At 39.4% G+C, this 14,990-nt stretch overlaps 1 protein-coding gene across 1 annotated transcript in view; it reads right to left on the reverse strand.

Annotated features, from left to right (window-relative positions):
* Positions 1–12,189, reverse strand: part of LOC107292515 — a 219,424-nt gene extending 207,235 nt beyond the window's left edge. The window contains exons 1-3 of the mRNA XM_029285170.1: positions 11,791–12,189; positions 9,845–9,985; positions 7,518–7,630 (exon numbers count right to left, since the gene is read on the reverse strand). Of these exons, the coding sequence (XP_029141003.1) occupies positions 7,518–7,630; positions 9,845–9,985; positions 11,791–12,189 (653 nt within the window). The remainder of the gene's footprint in view (positions 1–7,517; positions 7,631–9,844; positions 9,986–11,790) is intronic.
* Positions 12,190–14,990: the final 2,801 nt, after the last annotated feature.

Consider the following 14,990-nt stretch of genomic DNA (forward strand, 5'->3'; position numbering starts at 1 on the left):
TGTTAGAGGCTGTAATATAAACCCCCAAATATTTTACCTTTTTAACCATTTCAAAACCTGTAAGTGTAACTAACTTATCTTTATCCTCCTTAAACATATTTTTCGATAATATCTTAGTCTTATTAGAATTTACCTTAAAACCAGAAACTTTCCCATATTGTGCAATAATTTCAACCACCTCAGTTACCGAATCTGTCGGTTGAGTTAGTGTTAACACTAGGTCATCTGCAAAAGCTCTTAATCTGTAGTCAATCTTATTAACCTTAATTCCTGTTATTACAGAAGATTCACAAATTTTAATTAACAAAATCTCCATTGTTAACACAAATAACAATGGGGATAATGGACATCCTTGTCTAGTTCCTTTTTCAATTTTAAATGCTTCCGTTACCCCCCCATTAACTATAATCTGTGCTGACTGCTGTTGATAAATGGCCTTAAGAGCAGAAAAAAATTTTCCCCCAAAATTCATTCTATCTATAACCTGAAACAAAAAACCCCAATCTAATTGAGCAAATGCTTTTTCAACATCTAAAAATATAAAAGCAGCCGGAATTTGATTATTCCTATCCAAATATTCCAATAAGTTAGTAATCTGTCTTACATTATACTTCATGTATCTTCCAGTTATAAATCCAGATTGATCACTATGAATCATTTGGCACAACACTTGCATTAATCTATTTGCCAATACTTTAGAAAAAATCTTGTAATCTATATTCAATAAATATATAGGTCTGTAATTCTTAGGTTGCGTCAAATCCTGACCCTCCTTTGGTATTAAAGCTATAAAAGCAGTCCTCCAAGTAGAAGGTACCTCCTTGCCCAGCAATATACTGTTAAACAGTTCCTGTAAAGGTTCTATCATTTCTTCAATTAGTGTCTTATAATAAACTGCTGTAAATCCATCTGTGCCTGGAGCTTTACCAACCTTTAATTGTTTAATTGCTCCCTTAATCTCCTCAACTGTAATTAAACTATTCATTTTTTCCCTTTGATTATCTGACAATCTAGGAAAGTGTGCCTCCTGTAAATACTTGTCTATTTCTCCAATTTGTATTTTTTCAGAGGCATACAACTTAGAATAAAACTCCAAAAAACTCTTCTTTACCAAATTTTGTTCAAATGTCACTTTACCATTATAATCTATTTTCTCTATAATTCTTGATTTCTGTTTTTTCCGTAGCTGATAAGACAACCACCTTCCAGGTTTATTTGCATTACAAAATGTATTGTATTTCATATACCTTAAACTAGTTGCTGTCTGGTCAGCTATTAACATATTAAATTGTTCCCTAAGCATAATTATAGATACTTTTAAATTATTATCCAACGGGTTTAAGATAAAAGCCTGTTCTTTCAATTTAATCTCCTCCTCTAACTCTTTTCATTTTTGTGCTTGCTTTCTCTTATGAACACTATTCATAGAAATCAAAATACCTCTCATATAGGCTTTGCTAGCATCCCAGACTATTGAAATCGGAGTACCTTTATGCATATTCAACAAAAAAAATTCTTTCAAATGACCCTTACACTTCTGCACATTTATATCATATCTAAACAAATTTTCATTCAATCTCCAAGATCTTCTCTTTCCTTCTTCACCAAATTATTCCATCCACACCGGACTGTGATCTGACAATGTCCTAGGAAAGATCTTAACATTCTTCACCCTGGAAAGGAAGTCATTAGTTATAAAAAAAAAATCAATTCTCGAATAGGATTGGTGCCTATCCGAGAAAAAGGTATAGTCTTTCTCATCCATATTCCGTTCCCTCCATATGTCCTCTAGTTCCAATTCCTCTTTCAGATCAAAAAAAGTTTTGGGCAATGTTGAGTTGAAAGCTATGCAGGAACCTTTCTTATCTTTTCTTGAATCTAAGACACCATTCCAGTCTCCCATCATAATAACAGATTTATAATCCATTTGAGTTAACTTCTGATGTATCAATTTATAAAAGTATTTCTGCTGTTGATTTGGAGCATATAATCCAATAATAAGACATTTCTTCCCGTTCAAAAGTATTTCAATAAAAACATATCTTCCTTCTGGGTCAAAGTCAATCAGTTTAGGCAAAAACTCATTCTTAACATAAATAACTACTCCACCTTTTTTCTGGGGCGCAGGTGCAATAAAATGTGTTCCCAATCGTAAATTGGTCAAATACTTTTGATCTTTTGCTGTAATATGAGTCTCTTGCAAGCAAATAACATCATTTTTGTGTTGCTTCAAATAATAAAATACCTTTTTTCTTTTCTGCGGTGAATTCAAGCCATTAACATTCCATGTCAGGAACCTTGCCATCTTTAGTGGCAGAGAGCCTCAGGAACGCCCCTTGCAAATCAGCCAACACTGATTTCTTTGGTCTTGCTCCTCCCACTGGCTCTGAAGTTACTTGCTGCTCTATAGGTACCACATCCACTCTTCGTTGCTCTCTTTCTTTACGTCTATGAGCTGCACGGGTCATTCTCTGTGATTTTGGATCATCTTTAATTTCCAAAAGTTGTAACTCAGCTTGAATTTGATCTTGTAAGTTGGTAACACTTGATGATGATGTAGCTCCTTGAGTATCTTTATCTTCTTGAATTTTTTCCTTCCTAATACCTTGTGGAGATGCTGATGGGCCTGCTTTCAAAATTGAACTATAAAAATCTCTTGCTTTTGCCACCGTATTAAGCCGATAACGCACGCCCATATAATTAACCATTATACCAGCTGGTATCTCCCATCTGAATTGTATTTGTCTCCCTTTCAATTCTTCAGCCAGAAAAGCAAAATCCTTTCTTCTTCTGAGTATCTTGGGTGGTATTTCTTTTAAAATTATCACATCTTGATCTAAAATTTGAAATCTCTGTTTATAGAAGACTTGAATAATTTCATTGCGGATTGATTTTTTTGAAAAGTAAACAACAACATCTCTTGGCAGGTTTCTCTGTCTTGCCACCCATGAATTGACTCTAAAAAAATTTTCCACTTCTCTCTTGACTTCTTCAGGTTGGCAGGACAAAACCGAGGCTAATTCTGTTACAATTTCCTCCTCCAGTTTTTCTTGAGCATTTTCTCTCAATCCTCTTATTCTCAACGCATGCTCCGTTTCTCTAAATTGTGACATAAGAATCTCATTTTGATTTATATCAGTACTCTCTTCCACTTTCCCCATTCTAATGTCCAAAACTTCAACATGTTCCTCCACATCTTCCACCCGCACTGCAATGCGGTCTACATGATCAGCCAGGCCTTGCAATGCAAACACTATATCATCTCTCAGCTCAACATTTTTTTCTTCAAGTTTTTCCTCAAGTTTCTTTTCAAACAGCTCATCCATTTCACATCTAATCTGTTTGGCAGTGTCCTTTAAAGCATCTTGTAAATCTTTCAGTGTTAAAGCTGGCAATGGAGGAGAAGGTGGGGGAGTAGGTTTTGTCTGCTGTGATATCTGTACAGCTGGAGAAGGATTCTTGTGAGTGTCCCCAATTGTGAATTAAACCTGTCAGTCATCAAAAAACCCAACTTTTTGCACATCTACAGAACAATCTTTTTGCTCCCAGCTTTTGAAAACACATTATTAAAAACTCAATTATTTGTGTGACAGTGAACACCAGCTATGGATATGCATACATTTCATTTATCAGTGTAACTCCTGGAAACTGATGCAACCTTGACAATTATGTGGGTTATCCTTTCCTGTTATGGTGGCAGTTCCATGAAATGAAACCCCATAATTAAAACTATGTTTTGAGGTTCACCAAAGGAGAAATGCATTTTATTATAAAGTTCTATATATTTCAAGATAGACTATGTCATTTTTGCACGCTTTTGTCTCTGGATATGCCAAATCACTGCAATAAAACATATTTTCCCAGTGTGAGTGACATTATTTGCAAAGAATGTTCCATAGAGCTGTGAAGTTTTTCACTATGCACCCTCTTCAAACTTCTCATATTAGTTCACAAAGTTTTGACCTTTTCAGTGGTATTTACCTCTAAAAAGCGATGACAAGGGAGTTTTGTACTTATTACAATGAACCACTGACATGGGCTATTATCTTTAAATGTCAAACATCATTCTGAGGGACTTAATAACATCAAGTGCAACTTTGTGTAATCTTTGCAATAATTTGGTAAAAAACCACAAGTTTAAATATTTTTATCACAGATTCAGCAGAATCACTAAAATGGGAAAGCATACCATCCTCTTTAAATAACTTGAGTAGCTAAATATTGTGAGAATTGAAAGGTAAATAAACTATGGAAGATTATTCTCTTGGTTGAAATGAAGTGAAAATCTCCCCAGATAAATGATGGATTACTGAATTCAGATGCTACATTTATTTGATTTGTTTAAAACAATTTTGTTAAGTGATGCTGCCATTTGTCAATTGTTTTGTTTACTTTGATAATGGCAAGCGCTAACAATTTTTTTTTGCTTCATAGTAGTGATCAGAAGAAAGTCTTTGGTTATTGTGGCCGTTGATACAAAACCTTGTTTTGATTATATGTCCCATATAATGTTTCCTTAAGAAGATTTTCTGAGATTCATTTATTAGACTTTGAAAGAATTAAGAAATAAAAAAATAATAATCTCATACAGAATCTTCTGAGGAAGAATATTTTGTTGTCCCTTTCTGAGCATCTCAGAAGAGAAAGCTTTTCTATATTTTTCAGTGAAAATGTTTTGCTTTTTTTTTTTAAGTTTTATTGATTTTCTAATTTCACATTTAAATATTTGAAAAGCAACGTGGCGGCTGAGTTGATCAATAATTCAATAATATACAAATATCTTTAGTACAGATCTCAAATTATTACATTAAATATTTCCTCTCTTTTCCCTTTGGTATTTACTGTCTCATATTTGAATTAATACAATTCTTATTATATCGATTAAATAAAAATAACTTTCTTACATTTATCAATAATTTTTGTTTATACATATCCTAGTTGTTTTAACGTTCAATCTTTTTAGACAATCAATGTCCTGATTATTTTTTTCCAATTTTTCATTTCTCATTAATATTTAAATTTAACATTTAGTATGTATAATTTCCAAGTTTTAAATAATCCCATTTCCTTTTATCACAATTCATCACTAGATCTAATGTTCAGGATACACATCTTATCATTTGAATTCTCATCATCTTACATCAACCAATTAATAATACAATATAATATTCTTATTTTCTGATCATTTCCAAATATCTTAAATTTAGTAACCAAAATTTCTCTTATTTCAACATTTAATACTTCTTCTACAAGTTTTTATTGTAGATTAATGACTTGTTGCTTTCTGATATACCTATCATATACTGAATGATTTTTCTGTACCCTACATAAAATCTGATCATACCCCCTTTAGTAAACTGGGTCCCCCCAATTATATCTAATCCATCCCATCACATTTGGCAGGAGAGGTGTACTGCAGGACCCATCAGCCATGAGTGTCTTCTGGAAGTATCCTTGAAGAGGGTCTTTTCTGCCCTGGAACTTGCTCTGAGGGATATCATCCCCCATAGACTGAGTTGGCCACAACCCTATGGGCTTTTTGTAAAGCTCTGAAGACATAAGTTTTGCCATGGGAACGCAAAAGCAGGGTAAAGCCAATTCAATGGCTGTACTGATTGTCTGAATGAATGGGATTATGATAGTTTCTTTTGTTTTTAATATTGGTTTGTTAATTGTTTTTTAAATTGTTGTAGTGTTCTTTTTTATACATCTGTTTTAATTGTTTTGTAAACAGCGCAGAGTAATACATATGAGATGGGCAGCTATATATAAATTTAAATAATAAGATAATAAACAAACTACAGCATCAGTTGCCGAGATCATCAACTTTCTTATTAAAAAAAAAGTTTTAAAAAGTTTCTTAAGAACTGGAGTCTCTCTCCAAGTGCAGCCTAAGATCGACTACACTCCTTGGAAAAAAATGAAATATGTTATTGTATTTAGTGCTCAAAAATAAAATGTCTAAACACCTGTTAAATATGTCCACAGGCAATGCATATTATTGATTGCACATTTAGTTAGCAATTTATTGCCTAGAATAATAATTCAAGACTGTTAACTATGACTTTCTAACTGCAGAAGATTGCAATAACAATAAGAGTTTTGGTTGGTTAACAGAGAGTTTTGGAATTTCAATTTTGTCCCTTGTTATTATTAATTATTATTACTTTTATATTTTTATATAATATTTTTATTATTGTTGTTTTTCCTGTTAACTGTTTTGTTATTAATATAGTATATAGATGACAGGTTAACAGTTTATAAACAGATTTAATAGTTTAGTAGTTTAAAATTATTTTGGCCTGTTTTGCAAAGGATGGGAAACTGACATTGTTGTAGTATATTAATCAGCATTCAATTAGGGAGGATTCTGTGTGGATATACTGTATGTTAGTTGTTGTTTTTCTAAGTCACTTTTTCTTTTTAATATCTTGTTTGTTGTATTTTTTAATATTTGGTGTTTTGTATTTTGTATTCTTTGAATAAACTAAATATTATATGATGTCATTATGACTGTTTCGTTATTTTTTGTCATTGTGGCTAGCAGGTAAAACTTATGCTTGCTTTGACTTGAGTCTAGAACACAGACTATCAATGAAAGAATAGCAAAGGAGTCACTTCAACACATCTCATGAACAACACAACAACAGGAAAAATACTCTCCTCTGGCAGCTGACTTGAGGCATTTTCCACATACACTGTAGAGTTTTTTTTGTTTGAGCTCAACAGAAGAAGCAACATAGTTTTTGCATTTGGCACCCCAAAAAGGTAACATGGTCACCCTATGTATAAAGCACATATATGCGGCAAACATTTGTATTTGGACACTTTCTGGAAGAGGACAATTGCACAACCAGAAAACACAAATGACAATGTTATATTAAAACTATTGTAAACTTTTGTTTAATTGACTTCCCATCACCTTTTTCCTGACACTGATAACCAGAAGAGAAACACCCTGTGCTGTTTTATAAACCAACGTTCAAAGCACTTGTGATCAATTTCCGGTATTTTACAGAACCAGGCCCTTTGTGTATGTTACATATTTCTGCCAAAATTCTAGGATGTAAACTCTAACAAGTATTAGAGTGTATTCTAGTTAGTAGTATTCTAAGCCCAAAATATACACAACAACAAAAGATTTGCTCTGGTATTTTAAAATGACATGGCTCTCAGAATGTAGTGTTATAATAAGATACTAGCAAACTAGAAGGCACAATACATATGCAAAACACATAAACCAATTATACATTCAGTTGAAAACAATTCTAAAAATAATGATATATGTTACTTTCCTAAACCTCTGTACAGAGGGTCAGGCTAATGTGGACCCCCCCAAAGAAGACTCCATTTCTTTTGTACACATGCAATATTGTTATAGCGCTCATAGATACGAGTGTATTGAAGGTCTTGAGCCAATTAGCATTTTAAAGATTAAGATCAACATCTTGAATATACAATCCAATGTCTGCCCTCCAATTTTTCAAAAATAATATTAATGAAAGAAGGTATTATACCTGTACTCATCCTGGGTAAACCGTGGAATCACTGAGGGTTGCAATACGGAAATTTCTACAGTGGTTGCATTAAATTTCACAGGGTCACCATCATCATAGGCAATGACCACAAGCTGTTAAGCACACAAACACAATGACAACTTATGCATCTCAATTCAATAATTTTAGAGATTGGAGGTTTTTTAAAAAAAATTAATCTTAAGGATTTCCAAAAAAAAGTAACAAAAATAAAAAAATAAAATAAAATGTGAACAATACATCCAACAGGTCAACACATTTAAAAATAAACAAAAAAACCCACCTCTGCCCTTTTTTTTTTCTACTCAGAAATGCAATCCTAATTGTAAAGCTCAGTTCTATAATATTTTAAACCAGCACATTTTAATAGTGCATTTTCTTAGGGAAATATAAGTAGAAAGAATCACTGTTAGAGATGTGCAGGTGTCTCATGAGAAGTTTCCTTAATTCCATTGATTTTTTTTTGATTCTCTCAAAATTGTTTAGATATTTCATTTCAGCATAATTTGAAGACCTGAAAGACCAGGTTAGGGTTAGATTGTCATGGAGAAAATCTATATAAGAGGTTGCTATGAACTGGAAACAATTTGATGACATATTATCAATCTCAACATAAACATCAATAAAATTTTGCTGCATATATAATAGCAATAGTAATAACATTTAGACTTATATACTGCTTCATATTGCTTTACAGCCCTCTCTAAGCAGTTTACAGAGTCAACATATTGCACCCAACAATCTGAGTCCTTATTATACTGACCTCAGAAGGATGGAAGCTGAGTCATCCTTGAGCTGAGTTTGATTCGAAGGAATCAAACAATACTGCAATACTGCATTCTAACACTGTGCCACCACAGCTCTTAATAATACCAGTGGGCTTATTCCATACTGTTTACATGCAATATAAACATTTTGGTGAAGATTAATTCTCTGATTAAAAAGCTCCTTATTAGGCACATTTCTAAGGCCAATTTCAATTTGCTGGCAGAAGTATTCCTTGAAAAGAATCCCAACTACACTGGAGTTCTAACAAAAAAGTACAGAAAGGGAAAGAGCTTTTATTTACTGATGCTATCTCTTTCCATGCTTCATCTCTAAAAGATCAAGGCTTAAAGTGGCCCTCCTTGGCAGTGGTGGTGGTCAGGATGAAGTTGAGGCTAGGGTGCAGTGGTGGCCCGCTAAAACTGCTGAAGGCTTTGAACCTCTATTTCAGCCCCAGCACCATTGGTACACCGCTGCTATTATGCAAGTCAAAAGGACAGAGATGGCGTGCAGGAGATGGGGGTGAGTTTAAAAGGAAGCAGAGAAGGAAGTCTCTTATCTCATTATGGCTTGCGGTTGGGAGAGACCAAGCTGGGAATACAGGTAGTCCTTGACTTATGACTATAATTGGGACCAGAATTTCCATTGTTAAGCAAAGCAGTTTTAAGTGATTTGTGCCAATTTTATGACCTTTTTGCTGCCATTGGTAAGCAAATTACTCAGTTAAGTGAATCACATGAGCATTAAACAAAATCTAGCTTCCCACATTGAGTTTGCTGGATGGGGAGGTTGACTGGGAAGATCGTGAATGGTGATCACATGATCATGGGATGCTGTAACTGTTGGAAATACATGCCAATTGGTAAGCACCTGAATTTTGATCACATCAAAACCATGGGGATGCGGAAATGGTTGTAACTGTGAGTATCAGCTGAAAGTCACATTTTTCAATGCCATTGCAATTTAAAACAATTGCTAAACAAATGATCATAAATCAAGGTCTACCTGTAGCTTGCACCAGCAGGGTTCTGTTAACAATGACAGTGGGAAGTGCTGGGATTGCTGTCAGTAAGCAATGTGATCACATTATGTTTCAGCTAATGACTACATTATTTAGTGACAGAAAATCCAGTCCCAATTATTGTTGTGACTTGAGGACTACCTGTATTTTATTAGTATTGCTCAGGACTACCTGTGTTTTATTAGAATAAAATAGAAGAAAACTTCAGTGAAACCTGGAGCAGTATTCAGCTCAAAGCATACTTATTTAAATGTTAGTTTAATTTCTGGTTAAGTCCCTGCACTTAGTTTGTATATCAACATTAAAGAGTGGATATCAATATTATTGTACAGAGCAAACTCTGTATAGAGTCATTCTAGTGGCATTATTATGCAACATATTAAAATGGCATTCACCAATCTGCCATCTGGTAGGTAGATTGATCATGCTGTCTGTGAAACAAAGAAATTGTAATTCCAAACATAGTGGAAAGACTCCAGGAAGACTGTCTTAAACATATTGAAATTTATATGCATACAGTTACCTTAAACAATGTACTAGGTTCTTCATTAAGATTCACTCTGGTTATTACACATCCAGATTCTTCTTCAACATCAAAGATACTTGCACTATATGGGAACTGGACAACATCTACTTTATATCGTACATGACTTGCCGGTGTACCCTATGAAAAAATGTATATTTTAAATTGTAGATGGCATAGCTTAGGTGGTAAGAATGAAAAAATAAAATGGGATTAAATATTACATTCTGGGACTTTGCTTCTAAAATAAAACACATTTTTATGGGGCTTTAAATATACTGGGCATCCACTTCTGTAAAAACATTTAAAATTTATTTATGTATATGTAAAATTTATTGGTCACCCATCTTACTTCGAGGTAACTCTTTAATATTGTAAACATGCACAGTATACTTTTTTATTACAAAGAAAGTATTTTCATATTATATATATATATATATGTCTGGAGAATCACAAACCGTGAGACCACCAGGAGATAAAACTATAACAAGTTTATTTACAATTAAAAACACCTAGCTTTCGCCGGCCTCCTGCCGGCTTCGTCAGGGTGGCTAACCATCAGTGGGTGGCTGTTTTTATGGGAGTGGTGCCTTTTGCACCCGGCTCCTCGATCTTGTGACCGGGCCCAGATAGTCCTCCTGTTTTGCATTCTTGATTGTTCTTTTGCGAGTTGTTGCGTTCCTGGTTCTCTCTTTCCCACTTCCTCTCTTTCCCTGTTCTACTTGTTCATCGGGAGGGGGCGGCACCCCTTCGTTTGGGACCTCATCCTGCTGTTCATTAACCTTTTTTCTTTTCCTGGCCACTTGCAATCCCACCTTACTTCCCTCCTCCTTCTTCTCCATAGTGCTGTCTGACTTTCCTCTCACCCGTGTTCCCACTACTCTCACTACTCCTTCATTCTCATCCTCCAGCCATCTCCTTTCTTCCTTCTCTCCCCCTTTTGCACCACCATTCAACCCTACCTCCCTAGGTGTGTGTGTAACCATTACTCCTCTCCTCGCATTTCCCCGGGGCCGGGCCATTGGGGACGCAAGCCGCGCCTCCCCATTTGTTCTTATTACCTCGCCGTTAGCGGTATCTCTTCTCTCATGCTCACACCCCTCCTTTTCCTTTTTATGAATCCCCTCCTGTCGTCCTCTTGATGCGGGGGTGCCCTCTCTATCGTGTCCATGCTCCTGCCACTCACTCTCCCCACCCTCCATCCCCATGACAACCCCTCCACTGTCCCCCCTTCCTTTGCATTCTCCCCTCTCCTCCTCCTTTCTCGTTCCAATCCTCCAATTCGATGTTTCCTCAGACTGTCTGTAGGTACAAGTCCTCCCCNCTCCCCACTCTTCCTTCGGCAGGGGGCCATTGGGGGCGTATGGGTGCCCTCTGCCTCACATCCACCCCCACCCCCAGCATTTGTGCTGGACCTCTCACTTCTTCCACCGCCCCCCCACGACGTTTTTCTCTTCTCTCCTCCCTCCCCAGCCTCTACTCTCTCATTCAACCCCTCATCTGCGCACCCGCAGATGTTAATCTCTTCTCCTTCCCTACCCGTCCTCTGATGGGCGGTCACTAAGGTCGCGGGGGTGCTCTCTCTTCCATACCCACCCACCTCCCTCTCCCTACCTTTCTTCCAATGGGGGATCTCTGGGGGCATTGGGGGCCCATCTCCTCCATACCTGTGCTCCTGTCATTCACTCCCCCCACTCTCAACTATCTTAGCCGATCTCCCACCACTTCCCCACCATCCTTCCCATTTCCTCTGCTCCACTCCCTTACTGGCTTCAACTCTCTCATTCAATCCTTCCTCCCCCCACATCTGATCGCTAGCCCTCTCTCTCTCCCTACCCTTCCTCTGGCGTAGGGTCGTTAGAGATGCGGGGTGTGTCACGGAGCTCATTATACCGATCTTACTCCTGGTTGTGTCTTGCCATCCCCACTCCGCTGTGGCGTCTTACAAATCTCAGAGGGTAGCCATTCAAGCGGCAGACCTGGTGCAAATACCTCCTCTCCTCAAATTTGGCCCTCGCTGTGCTGCAGTGCGTGTGTATGCGTTGGAACAGCGTCTTAATACAGCTGACCTTATGGGAGACCGGATGGTTACTATTATAATGGAGGATGCGGTCTGTATGAGTTGGCTTTCTGTAGACCTTGGTGCTAACGGATCCATCTGGCAATCGTTGGACCATCACGTCCAAGAAGGCCAGTGAGCCCCGCGCCTCCTCCTCCATAGTAAACTTAATATCCGGATAGATAGAGTTTAGTATTCCCATAAAGTCAGCTCTATGCGCTCGTTTGACGACAACAAAAGTGTCGTCAACATACCGTACCCAGAATCTGGGTCGGTACTGGGTCATAGCCTCACGTTCCAGCTGCTACCCTCTGAGATTTGTAAGACGCCACAGCGGAGTGCCAAAATCCCAAAATGACCAACGCGAGAGGGAACTTGGCACGCAAACCACACGCGTCACGCTGCCATACATCAGCAATGTATCGGAGGCTACGGCCAGACTGCTGGCCCCTTACAACGTCAAAGTGGCCCATAAGCCAGACCAAACACTGCGGTCAAAGATCATGTGCCCAAAGGACCCCCTCCCCACGATGGAAAGATCGGCAGCGGTCTACAGAATTAATTGTATGGACTGCAAGAGCCACTACGTGGGTGAAACATCCAAAAGACTTAAGACCCGTCTCCACGAACATAACTTGGCCATTAGGAGAGGTGAGCAGTACTCACAAATATGGTCTCACATGGCCGAGCAAGACCACCGCTTTGATTTTGAGCACGCCCAGGTTCTTGCTACAGACACCACAAAAAGTGGCCAGTTATTGAAAGAAGCTTGGTTCTCGGACCATGACTCTATTAACCGGCACGTGGACATATGCCAGGCACAACAGACCCTTAAGGCGTGGCACAACAATCGCCACAGTAGAGGCCTGGGCCGTAGAACGAATATGCCTAGGACCATCGCCTTCCGGGATGCGGGGGCCAACGTAGCGGCCCAGGACCCCGAAGGTGCTGTACGGGGAAATCCTGCCTATAACCAGCAATGGCAAATACATCAACATGCCTCTGGTGGACTGAGCATGAGGAGAAGACCCCGGGGCAAGATGGAACACCTGTTGGCCATAGAAAGAAAGAAAGAAGTATCAAAGTGTGGATTGAGAGTGTGGGATGATCGTGAATGCATGGAGGAACAGGGCGGACTGCGAAGCGGAAGATCGAGGGACGCACGGAGAAGCCCCCAGGGCAAGATGGAACGCCCGTTGGCCGCAGAAAGAAAGAAAGATGAAGCAAAGTGTGGATCGAGGATGTGGGATGATTGTGAATGTGTGGAGGAACAGGGCAGACTGCGAAGTGGAAGATCGAGGGACGCACGGACTGCCGCGAGTAAAAAGGGGTGGGAGGAAATGGACCGAGGCTTGATCGGGCACTCCTACAATGAGAAAGTTGATTATAGGATGGTGGAAAGCCCCCTCAGATTATGTGGGTCGGGTGAAGGACTGCATGGAAGCACGGATGGGGGTGTGGGAGGAGTGGTGGAATGTGTGGTAGAATGTGTGGAGGAACAGGGCGGACGACGAAATGGAAGATTGGGAAGCGCATGGATTGCCGCGAGTGAAAGGGGGTGGAAGGGAACAGATTGGGGCTTGATCGGGCATTCCCGTAAGGAGGAAGCTGATCACAGGATGGGGGAAGCCCCCCGCAGGTTCGGTGGGTTGGATGAAAGAGTTCATGGAATGGATGGGGGTGTGGGATACGGAGGTGTTTATGAGGGAGAATGGGGGGTTGATAGAGTGGGGGCACGGCGGGTGGTAGGTGAGGCATTATCACAGCAGAAGCACTGGCTGGACAAAGAGAGCTCGAGTGCGAATGGGAGTGGGGCGAGTGTGTATTGTGGAGGTGGAGGGAATGTGTGGAACGGGTTGTGAGGAGAAAGAGTAGGAGATATACGGAGCGCCGTAGCTGGAGGGGGGAGGAAGGAATCGATCAAGATTCGACGGAGAAGCCCGATAAAGGAGGAACCGATCGAAAGTCTGTCAAAGGCCCCCGGAGGCTTCTTAGGCTGGATAGAAGATGTGGCAGAGGTACGGATGGAAGTGTGTTTGGGGCAGTTGGACAGGATAGTGACGAGGTTAGGAGGGAGATTGATGGGATCGAAGTATGTAGGGTGCTAGGTGAGGATGCATTATTGGAGGACTTGTGGAGCAAAGAGAGTTTGGATGTAGCGAGTGCTTGAAGAGGGTGATGGATGGAGGCGAACGAGGAATGCCCGACTGGCAGAGACAACAACCCAGCCAGCGCCCCTTAACTAGATCACGCATGGAAGGAGAGCTCCGAGGCACAAGAGGGCGAACCCTCACGAGGTGTGACAGCAGTAGGAGGATAGAGGGGTGGGGTAGCCGTTATGCCGGCATAGAGAGAAGTGATCCACCCAACACGGATGAAAGAAAAAGGGGGGGAGAGGTCAGTAACAGCTGGATTAAACCCCGTGAGACTGATGAGTTTGAGGGGAAGGATGTGGAGAGCAGAGTGGATGAGAGGCATAGGAAAGAACCCCCGATCGTCCCTGATAAGGATACCCAAGGGTCACATGGTGACAAACAGAAAAGGAAAGTAAAGGATTTACACGTGGGTAGAAGGAAGGCATCCACAGCGCAGGAGCGCACACACCTGGGCCCGGTTACACGATCGCGCAGCCGGATGCAGGCACTTGGAAGCAGCATATAAACCCTCCCTAAAACCACCTTATCAACCCTGATGATGTCGGGAGAGCCCGACGAAAGCTTGGTTGCCTGTATTTTTAACAATATTTTAATTGCTTTTAATTTTTAATCGCTTTTAAATATTTTAAAATTTCCTCTTGGTGATCGTGGTTATTCTGCTACATATATATATATATATATATATATATATAAAAGATTTCTCTTTCCCATATTTGGGCCGACAGGGTGTTCAAAAAAAAAAAAGCATTCATCCTCTTCCCCTGTCTCTTGTAGCTAACAAAGCGAGAAAGAGCCTGTGGCCTAGTGGCTAACATCTCTGCTTAACATGCAGACAGCCCAGGTTCGAATCTCAGAAGGGTATGTCTGGCTGATGAAACCAAATAAGGTTAGAAATAGCTATCCCAGTACTCCCTTAATTCTTTGTTAGCAA

The sequence above is a fragment of the Protobothrops mucrosquamatus genome, unplaced genomic scaffold, assembly GCF_001527695.2.
Source record: "Protobothrops mucrosquamatus isolate PMUCROS unplaced genomic scaffold, P.Mucros_1.0 scaffold1363, whole genome shotgun sequence".
NCBI classification, from domain to species: Eukaryota; Metazoa; Chordata; class Lepidosauria; order Squamata; family Viperidae; genus Protobothrops; species Protobothrops mucrosquamatus.